Raw genomic sequence first — 20,479 nt, forward strand, 5'->3', positions numbered from 1 at the left:
ACCTTAAACCCATCCCACTTAGAGCAAAACCCAAAGCCTTTACTGTGGCCTCAAAGCCCCTGATGATCTGCCTGTAGTCACTTCCCTTGTTACCCCTTCCTGATTCTACTCAGTCACCTGGCCTCCTTGCCACTCTCCACGTGACACCTTTTTCTTGCTGCTTTCTCTGTGTGGAAAGCTCTGAGCCCCTGGGGAGCATGGGGTTTATGCCATGGCCTTAATCAGGCTTCTATTCAAATTCCCTCTGTTATGAGGTTCTCACCTGGACCACTCCTCTTAGAATAGCAGCCCCTCCTGCACACTGTAACCCTACACTGTCCAACAGGGTAGCTACTAGACAGGCGTGGTTATTTAGATTTAAATTTTGCCCTATATTTATTGGACAGCACAGATCTAGAACATCTCTGTCATCACAGAGAGCTCTGTGGGGCAGCGTTGCTCCAGCCTCCTACCCTGCTTTATTTTTATTTGTAGCCCTTACCATTACATGAAATCATGTATTTATTTGTTTTGTTATCTGTCTTGGCACTAGAAAGAAAGCCCCATACCGTCAGGAGCTTTGTGTGTTTTTGTTTAATCTCTTATCTTCAGCTCAAGTATCTGGCATATAGTAGGTGCTTAATAAATCCTTCTTGAATGGATGATTGGATCTTTGGGGGAACGTTTTTTAATCCCAGAGGAGATAAGGAGAATTGTCGAGGGAGGTCGCTACTTTCCTTCTGCCCTTCCCAGCCCTCGAGAGCCTTTGTGATAACCCATATGCTTTTGGGAAGGAATTCAGTTCCTGGCTTTGTTTCTCTTCAGGCTCCCTTCACAGGATTCATACATCCCAGCGAAAGAAGCAGAACTGACCGCACTCACTCTGAGTGGTTATTACCACATCCACAGATGGTCCCTTTCGAATCTGGCAGCCTCTGTTTAATGCCAGGGGACTCTTCTGCCAGAAGTCTTTGGTCATTTCGTGGAAGAGAGTATCTCGCTTTTACTGAAGAGTAGGAATTGTGTGCGACAGTTTTATAATGACTATGCCTAATAACACAGATTGTTTTGATGCTCCTCAGGCATCTGGTTTCCCCAAAGGCTGACATCATCCTGGTGGCTCCTTAGGGACAGGAATCCAGAACACTGTACTCCTTCTGGGCTCCATTGAAGACACTCTGAGTCTGCTGGCCAGTTCTCCCTCAGTGTTGCTCCTTGTAACACTTGACCTGAGTTAGGCCCAGTACACAGAAGGGTCTAGAAAGCTGAGCTAGAACTGTCAGCATGGTTCAGAGACTCCCCTTTCTGAAGCCTCCATAAACGAACTTGACTCAGCACTTGCATCACATGTGCTCTACTCCCTGACATTTGGTGAGTTCCTTTCCCACTGAGGCCAATATTTTACTGTGGGAGAGAGCACACTTCCTGGCCCACCAAATGCATCTGACAGACACTAAACTTCACGGCCAGAGTCTATGTCATGATTCTGAGAAGCTAGTAAACAAATATGCAAAGGAATATAAATTAAAAAAAAAATTTTTTTGTCTTTGTGTGTATGCATCTTGTTCATTAAATAACTGACACGATAAGAAGAAAATGTCTCAACGTCACTGAGTTACATAAAAGAAGACTTGAATAAATACCAAGATATATTTTTGGACAAGATGACCGCTTTAAGGCTTAGTTCTTCTGAAATTAATTTGCAAACGTAGTACAATTCTAGTTAAAATTCTAATGAAAATTTTCTTAGAAAATGGCTAAGCAATTCTCAAGTCCATTTGGAAGACAAATTAGATGGGATGCAAATAAATATTTGCAAAGGATGAGTCCTGAGAGGCACAAGCACTGATAGATATTAAACTTATAACAAAGTGATAAAAATCAAAGTAAAATGGTTTGAGGGCAACAGGAGATAAGCATATCAATGTAGCAGAGTTCAAAACTGAAGAGAGACTATTATATATAGGAATTTTGTCTCATGAAAGGGGCATTTTAATAAATGTTTATTTGTTTATTCATTTGAAAAAAACCCTTCCTTGTACAAGATGGCAAAATAAATTCAAGAACTAAACATTGAACAATGAAACTAGTATTAGAATTAGAACAAAATAGATGAATATTTTGGAACTTCAGGAGGGCCTGAATAAACTACTCACGGCAGGAAACATGAAAGAACATTTTGAACAGACTATAAAAATAGTCATTAACTTTTCATGGCAAAAATACCATAAATGAGGCCATCTGAGAAAAGTATTTACAACCTGTATGACAAAGGAGTTTATATATAAACCATTTTTAAAATTCAATAAGAAAAAGATCTTGGGGCACCTGGGTGGCTCAGTCACTTAAGCATCTGACTTTGGCTCGGGTCATGATCTCGCAGTTCGTGGGTTCGGGCCTCGCATCGGGCTCTGTGCCCACAGCTCAGAGCCTGGAGCCTGCTTTGGATTCTGTGTCTCCCTCTCTGTCTCTGTCTCTCAAAAATAAATAAACGTTAAAAAAATTTTTTTTTAAAAATGATCTTGTATTCCTTTCTTGTGGCTGCTTAACAAATTACCACACTGGGTGGCTTAAAACACAGAAACTTATTTTCTCACAGTTCAAGATGTTACAGGGTGGCACTCTCTACAAAGGGGAGGATCCCTCCTTGCCACTCCCAGGTTCTGGTAGTTTCAGTGTTCCTTGGCTTGTGACCGCATAGTCTCAGCCTCTATTTTCTCATGGCTTTACCTCTGCGTCCGAGTCTTTTCTGTGTCTTATTAGGAAACTTACCATTGGATTTAGGGCCCACCTAGATAATCCAACTTGATCTCCTTTTAAGATCCTCAATTTAGTTATTCTTGTTTCCAAAAAGGTCACATTCATAGGTTTTGGGAGTTAGGACATGGTCATATCTTTTGGGGGGCTACATTAAAACCACTGCAAACCTCAATACAAAAATGGGCAAAATATAAAAGATTTCGCAAGGAAAGAGATATTCAGTTTCACAGGTAATCACATGCAACTTAAAATGATAAAACATTTTTCTGTAATTTGGCAGAAATCTCAACTAATTTCTAGTATAGGTGAGAACACAAGGAAATCAGGGCTCTCCTACATGCTTCTGGAAGTTATAAATTGCCACAGTCTTTATGAAGAACAATGTGATATTATATATAAAAATCATCCAAACTAGGTTCCTCCTTTGACCTCTCAAGTTCTCAGTAAGATCCACCACAAGGCTGGGCATCACCACATTATTAATAATACTCAAATAGTAGAAATAACCTGGATGCCCAATGATAGGAGACAGGTTAAATGAATTAAGGTATATAATAAATAAAAATGGTACTAGAATATTTAAAACTGTGAGAAAATTTAAATATAAAATGTATGATTAAAACATATCACGAAAGTGTCAACCTCTGGGTCACGATGGTGGATTATGCATATGCTAAACCCTGTTTCACATACGTGGATGATACATCATTATTATTTTAATAATAAATGGCTGACCTCAAAAGAAGAAAATTGTCAGGTCCCAGAAATGGAAAGGGCAGACTTAGTGTATAGGAGATGGCACTGTGCCTTCCAAGTTGTGACCAGGACATGGCCAGCAAGTAATCTGGGATCCAGGAGCACACTGCCCATCTCCACCTGGAAGGGAAGACAGTCCACAACTGCCTGCCACAGACAAGGCTAGGAAAATGTCACCCACCTGAGATGGAAACCCTGAGCTCATCGGCATCTGCAAATATGGAAATCCAGGACTGAGCTACCGATAAAAAAAGTAGTTCAGACTTTTGGGAACCATTTGGAACTCAAGCAGGGGCAAACTCAAAACTCTATTGGAAAAAATTAAGTAAACCCCAAAGGAAAATCTGTATAAATCCAGGTTCAAGCAGGAGATGATTCCTTTAGAACCATAATTCTGAATTTTTGGTCTGGCCTCATTAACCACTTTTCACTCTTAAAAATTGTTAAGAACAAAAGAATTTTCATTTTTGTTGGTTATACCTATCAATATTTACCATATTAGAAACTAAATCTGAGGAACTTATAAGACACAAGAATCTCCAAGTACACATTTCATTAACCATTAGAGCAATGATGTTACCACATATGTAGCCTCTGGAAAATGCGATTATAAAGTCATGAAAAAATGAGAGTGAAAACATCAAATAACATTATGAAAATTATTTTGACCTCAGATTCCTTGACTGGTCTTGGGGGTTTCCTGGGGAACCCCAGACCACTCTCTGAGAACCACTGCTAAAGAAGATATGCTCATAGCCAAGGATTACTAAACCTATAATGAAAGCCTGTACTATTTGAGATAGTCTACTACTCCAGTGAATGGGAAAATTCATACCTGAAGACTTAGAGATAAGAGAGTAATCTGAGAAGGGCTTCAAATTTGAATGTACAGTATGATCTAAAGTAATCATATGCAGAAGCATTTGCATAGCTTAAAGATTGGAATTAGAATTGCTAATCGCTAAGAGTAGGGATCTCTGGGTGGTAGAAATACATATGGTTTTTATTTTATTCTTTGTAACTTCTGAATTTTCCAATTATTTCTTAAACATGTTTTAGTTTTGTAATCAGAAAGAATATTGCTGTACATACTAAATTGAATTTAGATGTTTGTTCATTAGAATAACGCTCACTTTGACTCACTTGAGAATATTCTTCTATCAGGAGGTCTAGGACCTTCAAAAACCTTCATGGATGTAAATAGTTCTGTTATTTGAATAAGGCCTTTACGCTTTACTAACGTGTAGTTTGTGGAAATTTCAACAACTACCGAGGCCAGTTTAACCTGGTTTAGGAGAATTGTTCTTCACAGAGCAAATTAATTTGTCAAAATTGCATAAAAAAAGAATGTTAATATACTTAAAATCAAAATTTCCAGGCTCTTTGAATGACTTATTACTTAAAAATATGCAGATATGTTAAACACTCTATTTTTATAGCAAATGTGTCACAAGATTATATTTTGTAAGCTTAATTTCAGTTTTTGATAGACTTGAAAGAAATAATGTAGACTTTCTGCCTTGCTTCCTGCTTCTCTTACTTGATTCTAATTAGTGAGTTTTATGGTATTTCTTAATAGACATGTTAGAATTTGAAAGGATGTTGCATTTATTTTAATACAGGACTGCCCATCGGTGTCATGTTGAGAGTGGGGACATTCTGTTAGGAAAGCTTGGGAATTGGTTGGATAACACAGTTAAACAGGGTCTTTATAAAAAGCTTGAATTGTGATCCTTTCCTGCCCCCAGGGAAAGACCTATTCAATATGAGACAGAAACTTCCCAAATTTATATGACAATAGAACTTTTTCCACTCAGCACATATTGCAGATTGCACTTTGGGGAAACGTTGATCCAGATAAGTCCCTCATGAAGAAAGGGGGTTATTGGAGGGTTGGCCCCCCTATGGTGCTTGTGTCCTCTTTTAATAACACTGCTTTATAGCATTTTATTTTACAAAGTTCCTATTTTCAGGGAGCTTACATTCCAGTAGGGAAGACCATCACATTCTTGGATAACCATAATGAAAGACATGATTGAATGCCCAAAGGGAACCAGCTGGGCTTAACTGAGCAGGTGTGATTAGATTAAGTAATAAAAAGAAATCACTTGAAGAATGGGAATTTACACGTATTTACACAGAAGTTTAAAGGTTCTGAGGACAAGCAGCATCCTTAAACTATAAAAGTCTGATTTCAAAGATTTGGATAGGCTGGGATGATGGGTCAGTGTGTATTTCTTTATCTCAGATGTCTTCTCCTCCCTCCCAAAAACTTCTTTTCAGAATGCCGTCTCCCGGTAGGTATGCATTTCTGCATTTTAACTCTGTTCACCTTCAAATAGTATGTCTATTGCATAAGGTTAGGCTATAATGAAGTAGCAGTGTGGACATTCTTACATAGTACTTAGAGTTCCTACAAGGCTATGCCTATTGTCTCATCTTTCTGCTGTCTCCAGACCACCAAAGTCTAGGGCTCAGATATGTTGACCTCTTTTTGTTGACAGTGTAAGGTCCAGAGGTTTCAAACTTTTGTTAGTAAACATTTCAAACAATGTTTCAATCAATGTTTTCTGCCAGAATAAGAGAATAAGCATATTCATAATCTAGATGGTGTACCACACCATCTCTCTTGGACTATGTTCTTTTAATGATCACCAGAGCATTTTATTCGATGTAAATTATACCTCAATAAAATTGATCGTAAGCTTTTTTAAAAAGCCATTATCAGGGCACCTGGGTGGCTCATTCGGTTAAGTGTCTGACTTCGGCTCAGGTCATGATCTCACAGTTCATGAGTTTGAGCCTCACATCAAGCTTTGTGCTGACAGCTCAGAACCTGGAACCTGCTTCAGATTCTGTGTCTCCCTCTCTGCCCCTCCTCTGTTAGTACACTCGCTCTCTCGCTCTCTCTCTCTCTCAGAAATAAATAAAAACATTAAAAATTTTTTAAAAGTCATTATCTTTATTTTTTATGTACAACTTTTTTATTATAATAAAATAAAATATATTGTGTATAAAATATACATTTTAAACTATTTTTAAATTATTTTCTTATTTTTAAATTTACATCCAAGTTAGTTAGCATGTAGTGCAATAATGATTTCAAGAGTAGATTCTAGTGATTCATCCCCTATGTATAAAACCCAGTGCTCATCCCCAAAAATGTCCTCCTTAATGCCCCTCACCCATTTAGCCCATCCCCCACTCCCACTCCTCCAGCAGTTTGTTCTCCATTTTTAAGAGTCTCTGTTTTGTCCCCCTCCCTGTTTTTATATTATTTTTGCTTCCCTCCCCTATGTTCATTTGTTTTGTATCTTAAATTCCACATATGAGTGAAGTCATATATTTGTCTTTCTCTGACTGACTTATTTCGCTTAGCATAATACCCTCTTAGTTCCATCCACATAGTTGCAAATGGCAAGATTTCATTCTTTTTGACTGCTGAGTAATACTCCAGTGTGTGTGTGTGTGTGTGTGTGTGTGTGTGTGTGTGTGTGTGTGTGTATATACCACAACTTCTTTATCCATTCATTTGCCAATGGACATTTGGGCTCTTTCCATTCTTTGACTATTGTCGATAGCACTGCTATAAACATTGGGGTGCATGTGCCCCTTCGAACCAGCACACCTGTATCTCTGGTGTAAATACCCAGTAGTGCAATTGCTGGGTCATAGGGTAGTTCTATTTTTAACTTTATGAGGAACCTCCATACAGTTTTCCAGAGTGGCTGCACCAGTTTGCATTCCCACCAGCAGTGCAAAAGAGATCCTCTTTCTCCGCATCCTCCCCAGCATCTGTTGTTGCCTGAGTTGTTAATGTTAGCCATTCTGACAGGTGTGAGGTGGTATCTCACTGTGATTTTGATTTGTATTTCCCTGATGATGAGTGATATTGAGCATTTTTTCATGTGTCTGTTAACCATCTGGATGCCTTCTTTGGAAAAGTGTCTATTCATGTCTTTTGCCCATTTCTTCACTGGATTATTTGGTTTTTTGGCTGTTGAGTTTGATAAGTTCTTTATGGATTTTGGATACTAACGTTTTATCTTCTTTATCATTTGCAAATATCTTCTCCCATTCCCTCGGTTGCCTTTTAGTTTTGCTGATTGTTTCCTTCGCTGTGCAGAAGGTTTTTATCTTGATGAGGTCCCAATAGTTCATTTTTGCTTTTGTTTCCCTTGCCTCTGGGGACGTGTTGAGTAAGAAGTTGCTGCAGCTGAGGTCATAGTGGTTTTGGTCTGCTTTCTCCCCTAGGATTTTGATGGCTTTCTGTCTTACGTTTAGGTCTTTCATCCATTTTGAATTTATTTTTGTGTATGGTGTCAGAAAGTGGTCCAGTTTCATTTTTCTGCATGTTGCTGTCCAGTTTTCCAAGCACCATTTGCTGAAGAGACCGTCTTTAGTGTATTGGATGTTCTTTCCTGCTTTGTCAAAGATTAGTTGGCCATACGTTTGTGGGTCCATTTCTGGGTTCTCTATTCTGTTTCATTGATCTAAGTGTCTGTTTTTGTTCCAGTACCGTATTGTCTTGATGATTACAGCTAAAAAGCCACTATCTTTCGATGTGTGAAACAACCTTAAGAAAGAGGTATCTAGTTGCAACATGGATGGTGAATACTACATGTTGCCTTTCTTTCTGACGTTGATCATAAACTAAAATGTATATTAGTTTGGACTAATGCATTACACAGTCTCTCAAAATATTTCTGGACTTGTTGCAAATGTTAATGTTCACATCATTGTCTTTTTATTTTAATGAAGCTATTTTTTGGCATTACTATAATGTCATCACATATAATTAGTTTTATGTTCTATCTCATAAGAGATGGAAAGTGATAAGGCTCTCATTGGGGTGGCTGGTGTGCTCTGTTATGGTCTTGACCAAGATGATATAGCACTGAGTTAAGGTGACATTCCCCACTTTTCAACTTCCATTCAGGTACAGGGATTTCCACTGCTCCTCAGGAGAGACAGATATGGGGAAAACACTTGAAGCTTCTCTTTTTACTACCCATGCACATACCCTCACTTGTCCCCAGGAAAGAAGGAACAACTTCTCTGGCAAATTGGGTGAAAGATCTTGGCCTGCTGGCCTCAGCCCCACGGAGGTGCTTACCCAGGTCTGCTAATCCTGTGACCTGGAAAACTCCCTGGACAGCCTTCCCTCCTGGAAGGAGCCCTGTGTGGTCCAGAATCCTAGGACTGGGAAGAAGGTGTGGCATCGGAGATGAAGTGTGTGCATGATTTTCCATCAGCTGGCAACTGCTCACCATTTACCTTCTCTTGTTGAATGTCTCCATTAGGTCCAAACTTAGGAGGGAAAGGTGGCTGTTAGATAATGAGTCCCTTCTCCCAATCCCAACAGGCTGGAATTCTGCAAGTACTTTGAAGGGTTTCTACCTACCCAGGCAATGGGAGGTGGGTCTGTCTTCTGCCCCACGTTGGTGGAAACTCTGTTTCCCTCACGGGCTTCCGTTTCTACTAAGAACTGGTAGATGTAGTATAGGCGGTTGAGCTCTGGAGTAAGTTCATGTAAGTGTGAATTCTTACCGGGCAGATTTCAGTTTTCCCATCTGTCAAATGGAGATTTAAAAAGCATATGGTTATTGTCAAGATTCTTGTTGTGTGATAATTCCTCTGAAGTACTTATCACAGGGCCAACATAAGAATGAGTGAGCTATTATTATTGCTGTCATCACTGTGTGCGTGCACAATGGCTTCAAAGCTGCATAAATACAGTTATTACAATGATGGACTCTCCCAGCATCCAGAAGATTCCAGAATGTTTTGGTGAGGAGGAACTATCCCAGATCTTTTGATGATGGTGGCGATGAAGGGTACAGCAGAAGGAAGGACTGGAAGTTTGGGGACAGTGTGGTGAAACGGAGATAAACATCTGTGTGTGTGTTGGGGAGAGTTGTGCATGATGGGAACATGTGTAGGATGGTTTTGATATAATATGTGGTGTTACTGAATATACGATGTTTGGCATGAACCATCAAAGAAAAAAAAACTGAAACTCTGTTTTGCCAGAATAACTTCCATTTATGTGTATAAATTATTATTTGTGCAAAGTGATTGCCACACATAGAAATAGAGCTGATTTGTGCATGTCATTTCATATATCAGATAAACGGTGCTGTAAATATTATTTGGTTGTAACAGCCACTTCTATAAATACAGTTGTTAATGGGGCGCTTGGGTGGCTCAGTCGGTTGAGCGTCCGACTACAGCCCAGGTCATGATCTCGCAGTCCGTGGGTTCGAGCCCCGCATCGGTCTCTGTGCTGACAGCTCAGAGCCTGGAGCCTGTTTCAGATTCTGTGTCTCCCTCTCTCTCTGACCCTCCCCTGTTCATGCTCTGTCTCAAAAATAAATAAACATTAAAAAAATTAAAAAAATAAATAAATACAGTTGTTAATCAGCTGTGATAAGCAGGGCATCTAACCACGTAGCTATTAAAAACTTATTATAGGAGATACTGTTAGTGCTCTGCCCAGATACTCTTGGATCCCCTTCATTTTCTCCGCTCTCTTCCTCTGGCTCCATTCTTTGCTTCCACCAGCCACACCTGCACCTTGTCAGGGGACTGTGCGTGGGTCTCTGGAACTGCCTTGCCTTTTGGTACAGAAAGCTGGAAGCGCCTCTAGTCCATCCTCACCCCGGGTGGCCCTTGGCCAACAACAAATGGGAGTGGGAGCGTGAAAGGCCAGCACCTTTGCCTTGAGTGGGAATAACTCTGGGGGGAGACTGTGGCTTGCCCCCCAGGACACTGCCTAAAACCGCAGTCCTCCCTCAGTCATCCTCTTAATAAATGATTCGCACCTGATTCCTTATCACAGGTTCTGTTTCTGGGGAACCTGAATTAAAATCACTTAATGTACGTCAACTTTTCTCCTGGGCATGGTGTAAATGTCAGCTTATTAATCCTCACAACACTGTATGGCAGTTATTATTACGCTTACTTCATGGAGAAGCACGCTGACTTGAATTAAAGAGTACTGGCAGCTGCACGTCACTGGAGGTGGTTGGAGGTTCGTTGCTTTGCCTTCTTTCCTGCCCTTCTGGCCCCTGGCGTCTTATTTAGCGTGACCGCTGTGTTATCTTTTGAAGTACAGGCACCATGTTGGGATGGTTTATCTGAACAAACAAGACTGCATTTGGGAATTATCTACATAAAGCCCATCACTGATGAAGATATCTCAATAATTCTCCTTGATTCAGAACCCACAGGATGATTTAGCCAAGAGACCATAAAATAAGTTTTGTGTAGAGAAAACAAGTTATCAGAACGACCAGGAAGAATGCTACTGCATTGACTAAGACCTCAGCAAGAGCACTGGGTGAATCAGATAGGGGGTGAGGGGCAAGCCTCTGGGGTCAGGTTCATCTGGGCTGGAGTCCCAGCGTCTCTTCTGACAAGCTTTGTGATCTTGGGCTACTTATGTAATCTCATCCTTAATCTTCTCACCTGTAAAATGGAGACTGCAAGATCTATTTTGGAGGATTGAAATAAGGATTAAATAAAAGAATAAAAGAACATATATAAAGTTCTTAGCATAATGCCTGGCATAGAGTATGCTCTAAATCAAATCAGTTTTTATTAAAACGATGTCTGGAGCATATTATGTGGTCTGACTCAGTGATTCACCCTAAACAGAGGTGTATCATTTGCAGACATCGATGATGCAATATGCAGCTGCCCGTGGACCTCCTCATAGGCCATAACTGGTGTGCGGGCCACACCTTGAGAACCTTCCAGTACAGGTACCAATATGCCATTTTCCTGGTGGAGTCTGCAGTGAGACAGGCTTTTTGCATTTTCCATTTACCAGAGAGAGGAATGGCCACAGGCCACTCTGCCCCTGAATAATCTGCCTGCCAGCAATATGAAGATTGCTTCATAAAGGCGGTACAGACTTGTTCTCTTGTTTGACATTTTATGGTGGGATCATTGTAGATTCACATGTTGCTAGAGATAATACAGACCCCCATGCCTTTCACCCAGTGTCCCCCAATGACAACATCTGCAGACATCTGATTTTAAACATATTTTTGAGTAAGTATTCGTGCCTTCCCTTACATGTGCAAAAACGCTGAAAAATCTTTGTTTTAGTGAGACTGCAAACCACAAGACCCAGTCTCTTCTGTCAAGAATCTGAAAATCAACTGGAGCCTTGAGTGAGGAACCTTGAGTCAAAAAGGAGCCCTTATATATACACATTCCTTTATTTGCCCCAGAATGAAAACTAAGACTTTTACATGCAGCACTTTTTTTTTAAACCTGTAATGTTTGATTGCAAAGTTTTTCTTTTTTTTTTTTCCTCATTGTGCATATGATTAGATTACATAGAGGGTTAGAATTGTTGACTTTGCAGTCGTAACCATGCCATTCAAGACCCCATGTGTGTTTCCTCTTCTAGAGGTGGGTGGGCCCCACACAAAGACCTTTTTGGGGGTCCTTAAAGCATGTGGTAAGAACATTTGTGGCTTGGAACAAAAGCAGAAACGCCAAATCCGGTCAGCTTAGGTAGCATTTCTTTAAAAGAGCCATTGTAGAAGCTCTCGGTTACTAAGAAGCACAGCTGCTCCCATGGTGGTACCGCCATGGCCCAGGCTCTGCTTCCCCCTCAGCACATTGTTCCTCATGTACCAGTGTATCCGGTGCCTGTACTGGTCATGCAGGGGAAACAGCTCATGTGCAGTGTCTGATATGATCATCAGTCTATGGATAGTAGAGCAGTTGGCTTTATTTACCGGGTGAACTGTCTTAATTTTGCTTTTAATTTTTAAAAAAAATTTTAATGTTCATTTTCGGGAGAGAGAGAGTGAGAGAGTATGAGTGGGGGAGGGTCAGAGAGAGAGGGAGACACAGAATCTGAAGAAGGCTCCAAGCTGTGAGCCGTCAGCACAGAGCCCGACACGGGGCTCGAGCTCGTGAACTGTGAGATCATGGCCTGAGCCGAAGTCAGACGCTTAGCTGACTGAGCCACCCAGGTGCCCCTTTACTTTTAATTTTTAAAGTAGGAAGTATCTCTTTGTCCCCAACATTGCCTTCTCCTTCTCTCTTCTTTCCTGCCTCCTTCTTGAGTCTCTGAGCCTCCAGCCTCAACCTCTTCCAACTGCCTTCCCATCTTTTCTTACTCTCCTCATGGATCCTCCCATCTCTTGCTTCCCCTTACTGTCAGCCCTCCAAAAGAAAAAAAAAAACAGAAAGAGAGAAAGAAAAAGGAGAATAAACAGAAAAACCCTCCATTACGACATTTGGCAAAAACCTTATAATCATATGTTTATTTTAATTTCATTTTACTGTCTTCCAAAACACAGGGCTGTGCAGAACGAGGCTTCTGTTTGCCTCGCGGGCATTTACAGTTATTCGGTGGTAATGATGCACAGTCAATTTATAAACAAACATCTTTTTGTCTTTATTACTGGGTTTGTTTCTGATGTCTGAACGAGCAGTTTAAGTGTATGTTTGCAAGCCATTCACCAAGTATCTTACACTAGGTACAAAGAGGAGGTAGAAATTAGTATTGCATAACTCATGGTTTGCAACACTGCCACAGAGAAGGGCTTGGGGATTTAATGATAGGGGGAGTGACTTTCTCACCGTTATATCCTCTATGTACAACCGTGGGCCACCAGAGGAGACAGCTCAGTGGACAAGTGAACCATCTATTACCATGGGTTCAGCCCGAATGTAAGCCAAGCCTTTTGTCTCAGTGATATAGAAAACCAAACAGTGGGCCATGGGAGACCCATGACATGTATCCAGGACAGCAGTCAACTGGAATAACAGTAGGATGAGGGGGGTGTGTGTGTCCAGAGATGAAGGACATAGAGACAAAGCCTGGAGTACTTATAAGGTGGGGTTGTGACGGGACATTGCATGTGGCTTACCTGTCACTGCTGGCCTGGGGGTGACTTCCGAAAGGACAGACCCCAACTAGACAAGCCTATTGTTCTAATTCAATGTTTATCAAAGGCATCTGTGAAATCGTTTGATGAACTCTACCCATTTCCTACCGACATGACCGTTATACTAGGGCAAATACTCAATTGCAGTTTGGGGGCACTGCATGAGTCTTTGTTGAAGGAAATACAATGAAAGGAGAGGGAAAATGCATTTTACAAATATATATATGACTCAATAGCATTGTATATGGGGCTGCTTGCCTGCTTTTTTTTTTAATACTAGGAAATAAGTTCAGACAGGATTCTTCTCATATTCTGGTTTTGACTTTGCAGTGTGTGTATATGTCTGTGAGCAATACTATTTTTCTCAATCCAAATGTGTTAGATGTACTTTTTGAGGTTCCAGATGTCCTGTTTTATCCTCAGGGAATTCCTGTGCATTCCATGCAAAGCTAATTCTGTGTCTTAGTCTGAGGGGGACGGTGAAAAGAGACCAGAGACCAAGGGATAGATGGTGAAAAAGACAAGAAAGGAATACTAAGTATCTTGTGTGGCTTTTCTTCTTTTGCAGTTCTGTTTTGAAGCCAAAGTGGATGATGCCGTCAGGGCTGAAGCGCTGATCAGAGTCTGAAAACTTCCCATCTTCGCATTTGCCATCAGTTGAGATAAGATGGAAGACTGTTACAAGGATAGGACTTCACTGATGAAGGGCGCCAAGGACATTGCCCGGGAGGTGAAGAAACAAACTGTAAAGAAGGTGAACCAGGCAGTGGACCGGGCCCAGGATGAATACACCCAGCGGTCCTATAGTCGGTTCCAAGATGAAGAAGAGGACGATGACTATTACCCACCTGGAGAGACCTATAATGGGGAGGCCAATGATGATGAAGGCTCCAGTGAGGCTACCGAGGGCCATGATGAAGATGATGAAATCTATGAAGGGGAGTATCAGGGCATCCCCAGTATGAACCAAGGGAAGGACAGCATTGTGTCAGTGGGGCAGCCTAAGGGCGATGTGCACAAGGACCGCCAGGAGCTGGAGTCAGAGAGGAAAGCTGATGAGGAAGAACTAGCCCAGCAGTATGAGCTGATAATCCAAGAGTGTGGTCATGGCCGTTTCCAGTGGGCCCTTTTCTTTGTGCTGGGCATGGCCCTTATGGCGGATGGTGTGGAGGTGTTTGTTGTTGGCTTCGTGTTGCCCAGCGCTGAGACAGACCTGTGCATTCCAAATTCAGGATCCGGATGGCTAGGTGAGTGCATCATGCCTGTGACACAGATTCTGAAACTGGCTTATTTGTGGAGCACCGTTAACAAATAGAATACTTACTTTTCATCCAGAGCACTGCTTCCCCCCTCACCACTACTTTATTAGGAACAGCTTTAAACATGCAAAAGAATCAAAAACATTGTACAATGATGCTTGTATATATCCACTACCTAGATCCTATAGTTAACATTTACCGTATTTTCTCTATCATCTATTCATCCATCAATCCAACTTATATGTTTATGCATTTCAAATTAAGAGCAGTATGTTTTATATTATTATAAATGTTTTATTGGTTTCTCCTTTATTAACTTCTAAAGATATGTCCTTGGAAGTTAATAAGACTACTATATGAAACATATTTGGTACTTTTCTAAATATAGAGGTTAATTCTACAAAACTCTGACAAATGTGATTTAAAATTCTGAATTTCAAATTTTATGTATAATACTATGATTTAAATACTTTTGGGACCCCGCTAGTTTTTTTTTTTCCTATAATCTATGTGTATGTTTGCTTGTTTATTTTTTCAGTTAGTTTTATTCATAGAATTTTCTCTAGATGACTTTTTCTTTTTCAAAGCTTGTACCTTTGTGCCTAAACTGGAAGAACTTCCTCATATGCTTTAAAAATCTATTTCAAATCGGGCAGCTGGGTGGCTGAGTCAGTTAAGCGTCCAACTCTTGATCTCAGCTCAGGTCATAATCTCACGTTTTGTGAGTTCAAGCCCCACATAAGGCTCTGCACTGATAGTGTGGAGCCTGCTTGGGATTCTCTCTGCCCCTTCTGTCTCTGTTCCTCCCCTGCTTGTGCTCACTCACGTGCATGCTCTCTCTCTCAAAATAAATAAATGAACTAAAAAAAGTTTTTAAAATCTATTTCAAGTCGTATTAATATCTAAATTATATGTGTAAAAATAATACGACTTCTCTATCAAATATCTAGATAGCAGAAGTTACCATGACCTTGAGGTTCAAAGAAACCCTCCCTTGTGGAAGGGAAAACAAGAAGGCCAAGAAACATGCACACAGCCACATAGCCCCAACAATTTAAGTCCATGTCAAGCATTCAGTAGATTAAGGTAGGAGGACTTTCAAACCCCTTTTGCTAAGCATACCCCAGACAACATGTTTATGTGCATATGAAATCTATATGTGTCTCAGAGTCTGTGAGAGTAAGAGTACTTGGTATCTATATTTTCAAGGGACTTTTTAAAACTAAAGTTTGATAAACAAAAGTCTGCAAGTCTTTTTATGGAAACTGAGTAATTTTATTGAGTAATGTTATAATCATTGATGCTGAGAAGTTTTCTGTGTGAAAAAAATTAAATGCCATTTTCTAACCTGCTCTGTGACAGTGAAAGAGAGAAAATCATGAGAAAAAGATTTACATCTCATTTCTTTAACACTTGTTTCTTTATATGACCCCGTCCTAGCATCTATTTTTTTATTTACTTAGCTGAAAGAGATAGATTCTTGGAAGCAGACTGTGAGGGAGAGAGGGTGGGGGTGGGACATATTTTGCCTGTTTTTGCTGGTAGACTCATCTCTGTGTTCAGCCATCAAAATACAGAACATAATTTTGAGGAGGGTCCTTAGTCGTTTGTCAAATTGATCATTTCAGTGTACCTCGTATGTATCCACTGTATTTTGCCTTTGTGTGTGTGTGTGTTTTTTCTTTTAGTGAGCAGCTATATCTACTATAAGGCTGGGAATCAAAATATTTATCAAGATGTTGCAAAAGGAGTGCATCAGCAGAACATTTTAAGGAGATAGATACTTAGAAATATAACGGCACACATATTTAATAATTGCAAGCTTCATTTTAGGATAAAAAGCATTTCACATTATAATCCTAGCTTTTATATTGGAAACATTTCAGAAAACTCTAAACTAAGCTTGCCTTTATCTTCTTGGTGCTGAATGGAAACACAGTATGACACCTGGTTCTCTTATCAGTTTATTCCATACACCTTTAAACCCTGCTGATGTTATACACCCCTAGGTGACATTCAGAAGTTCAGATAATGCTGTGGAACAATTGGAGCAGTGATATTTTCCTCTTTCCATAAGTGTGACTGCTTTAGTGAATTAAAACTGTGTCCCCAAGAGTGTATGGTTTCACTCAACACTGTGAGTCCCCAACAGAAGCATTTTAATGGTTTCATAACTGTACCTTCCAGACTTGCATTTCAATTCTTTTGCCACTGTAATTTCACTTATAATTGCATTCTAATGGAGTTTTTTAAGACAAGCATTTAAATTGTTTTGCCATTTTCATTCCATCGAATAATAGCTTTGTAATATAATTACCGCTCTAAGTCACAGCAATGGGATCAAAATGCGAGAAAGATGCATGACCCATGTTTGGTGGTCTTTGAGGGATATAGATTTGCAAAGTAATTTCTCATTTGGCACTAAGCATTGTGTCGTTCTCTCAAGGAAGACCAGGAACAAAAAATATGAACCAATTTATGTCTCATTTATTTGGGAGATAGAGCCTCTCTTGATGTTTGCTAGAAGGTTGACTTAAAGATAGTGACTGTGTGTGCAGGTGTCTATGTGTATGGCCTGTGTGTATATATAACATTGTTAATTGGGCTGGGAAAAAGAGTAAATATTTAAGCATCTAACGAGCTGTTCTTTGGGGGAATAAGGTGCAGTCTTATTTAAGATAATCCATGCTCCATTGCCAAAGTCTATTATTGAGCATTTATTATGTGCAAAGCATAGTGTTACCACTGGGGATAATAGGACAAATAAGGATGAGGTTTCTGTATCCAAGGAAGTTATAGTCTAGTATGGAGAAATCACAAATGTCTGCATGTTGCTAGCACGAAGAAACAAATATCAACAGCTGGAAGAGAAGCAAAAATAGACTTGAGGCTGAGAGACCACGTAAGGTGTCGCGACCTGACCGAGGCAGTGGGGGGAAAAGCCAGGATTTGAGAGCTGTTCCAGAGGTAGGGTCAGCAAGGATTGGTCCTCGATGAATTCAGATGGCGGAACAAGTGGACAGTTGATGAAAAGAAGGTGATTCATCAAATAAAGTAATGCGGAGTACAGGTTTGAACCTGAGGCAGAAGGATGAAGAGTTTGTTTTAGACTTCTCCCTTTGAGATCCTGGGGAGCGTCCCAGGAGTCCAGTGAGCCACTGTCATTTTGGACTGAAGCACAGTTGGTTTGTGAGCAATCTCATTTAAGATGACGCTGCCAGTGACCTCAACCAGGGGGACAGTGGTTTCCCGCAGAAAGCTCTATTATGGGGCTGCTGATGAGGAGGATGGCAGAAGAGGAGCAACCAGGAGAGCGGGGAGGCCTGGATGTCGCTGAGAAAAGGAAGAGATCTGTCACCCTCAGGTGCTGCAGTCTTTTTTTTTTTTTTTTTTTTTTTGAGTTTTGAGAGATGGAGAGAGAGAGCAGTACGTGCACAAGAGCAGGGGAGGGGCAGAGAAGGAGAAAGAGAATCCCAAGCAGGCCCCGTGCTGTGAGTGCAGCCGAGCACGATGTGGGACTCCATGATCTCTGTGAGATCAAGACCTGAGCCAAAAGCAAGAGTCGGACACTTAACCGACTGAGCCATGCAGGTGCCCTGGTGGCTGCAGGGTCCTGCAGGAAGGATTCCAAACAGTCTCTCAGTTCTGGCATTTAAGAAGTTACCGGCAGCGCAAAAGACCATTAAGACGAAAACAGCGAGCAAAACAGCGTGAATAAAGGGTTTAATAGCTAAAGAGCAATGCAATTTTTTTTTAAGGTTTGTCTTGTTTTGTTTCGTTTTGAGAGAAAGAGAGACAGAGCACAAGTGGGGGAGGGGCTGAGAGAGAGGGAGACACAGAATCCGAAGCGGGCTCCAGGCTCTGAGCTTTCAGCACAGAGCCCCAGGCAGGGTTCAAACCCACAAACTGAGATCATGACCTGAGCCGAAGTCGGACGCTTAACCGACTGAGCCACCCAGGCATCCCAACAGAAATTTTTATACATCTTTTCTGCGACTTCAGCTGCCCCTCTGGTGTTACAATAGGTTCTGTGTTTGATAAAGCACTATTTGTGCACTAGCTTTTGTGTGTGGGGCATGGCCCAGGGCCCTGTAAGGGAGACTGCGAATAAGGATTGGTTCCTATTATCAAGGGAGATCATGGTATTTCCCAGCTGCTGGTGTCTTAGTGTTTTAGGCAGACCCTGTCACCTTAAAAATGAGGGGGGGACTTGGGAGTGTACCTGACTTGCCTAATGCATCGCTGCCTGTTGGGAGAGCCAGGATGCCACCCATTCCAGCTCCTCATCCCATCTGCCTTTCCAGTTCTCCAACATTTTCATTTAAAGGCCTCTGGACTGGGGTTACTTCTAGGAGAATACAGTATTCTCAATTGTTGGCAGAAACATACCACTCCAGTATCTCAAGGGGGGGAGGACAGATCTAAAAATTCACTTTTTGTTCATGGATTCCAACAGTGTAATCACCTATTGATATTACATCTTTTTCTCCCTTTCCTAAGCCCTAATAGAGGATATGCCCTGGTTGTTGTTGTTGTTGTCTTTATTTACACAGAGTACATAAGGGCAACAGTCACAAATGAGAAATACGATTTCCTCAAAAATAAAGGGGACATGAGCCCCATGGGACCAGGGGTTTTTGTCAGTGTTGTGAACTACTGTTTCCCCACCGCCCACATCAGTGCCTAGTACATAACGGAATCTCAACAAATATTTGAGATGACAATCCCTGCGATCATTAACACTTTGAGACCTCACTGAGGATATGGACATATCGAAAGTAAGAATGTATTATTTTGAGTGGGCATTCATCAGTAGTAGAGGACCAACAGGAGGGAAAGTCATAGATGCAGATGTTGTCAGTGCCCTTCTGGTTGTTGGTCAGGGTTGCGGTGTCCTGACCTAAAAATCTTAACCGATGTGGTTTGGGGGCCACATGTATCACTATTGTAAGGAAGGCTGCCTGAGGCCTGGAGTCTGTAAAGACATGAATCCTATAGCAAAGACCTCTCGCTCTAATTCCACACTCCAAAGCCCTTTAAAGATTTCAAATTCAGCTTGCTTTAGAGCTTGCCCATCCGGAATGCGCCTGCCAGAGGATGCCAGTCTTTGTGGAAATTCTGTGTTTCATTTAAATTAACCAATTGGCGTTCTGATTTTTCCATCTGTCTTGGTGAGCTTCACTCCTGGGAGTCTGCTTCTGAGAGATGGATGTGTTCAGGGTGTGCTGACACATCTAGTTGGGGAACACGTGGGAACCAGGTCCAGACCAGGACTGGGTGGAAGTAGCCAGCACCCTGGAAGGCCCACCTGGGTGTCCCAGAGTAATACCCTATTGTAGCACAGACTAATTTTCCTTTAGAACCTCTATAGCATTAGCTGGTTGATTGGCATGTTGGGCAAAAACAGAGGTGGACCATGAACATCAAAGCATCAAGAATGTATTGGTACATATGAATGGAATTTTTCTTGACTTTTTTTCATTTTTGGACATGTCAGTTTGGAAACTATTCAATACTTGCCTATCAAGTCAGAGTGTTTGGAATTCGTATACCTTCTCTTGACAACTACGATGCTCATTCAACAAAAATTTGTTGAGCACTGACTATGTGACTGGCATGGTTTTAGACTCTAGAGATACAATGGTAAATAAAACAAAATCGCTAGTAGACCTTAAGCATGTCTTTTAACTGTTCTTTCCGTAGTTTCTACCTAGGTGGTAGAATTTCTTGGAACATACCGAGTTCTCTCTCTGTCTCTCTCTCCCCTGCTACTTCATTTGCCACTTATAGAAATGGTGGTTTCCTTGG

The 20,479-nt window shown here is 41.0% G+C and overlaps 1 protein-coding gene across 1 annotated transcript in view; it reads left to right on the top strand.

Moving 5' to 3' along the window:
* Positions 1 to 14,000: 14,000 nt before the first annotated feature.
* The window catches only part of SV2C (synaptic vesicle glycoprotein 2C), a 160,914-nt gene continuing 154,435 nt past the window's right edge, over positions 14,001 to 20,479 (top strand). Inside the window, exon 1 of the mRNA XM_042941399.1 lies at positions 14,001 to 14,659. Within this exon, the coding sequence (XP_042797333.1) occupies positions 14,080 to 14,659 (580 nt within the window). The 5' untranslated portion in view covers positions 14,001 to 14,079. The remainder of the gene's footprint in view (positions 14,660 to 20,479) is intronic.

The sequence above is a fragment of the Panthera leo genome, chromosome A1 (genome assembly GCF_018350215.1).
Source record: "Panthera leo isolate Ple1 chromosome A1, P.leo_Ple1_pat1.1, whole genome shotgun sequence".
NCBI classification, from domain to species: domain Eukaryota; kingdom Metazoa; phylum Chordata; class Mammalia; order Carnivora; family Felidae; genus Panthera; species Panthera leo.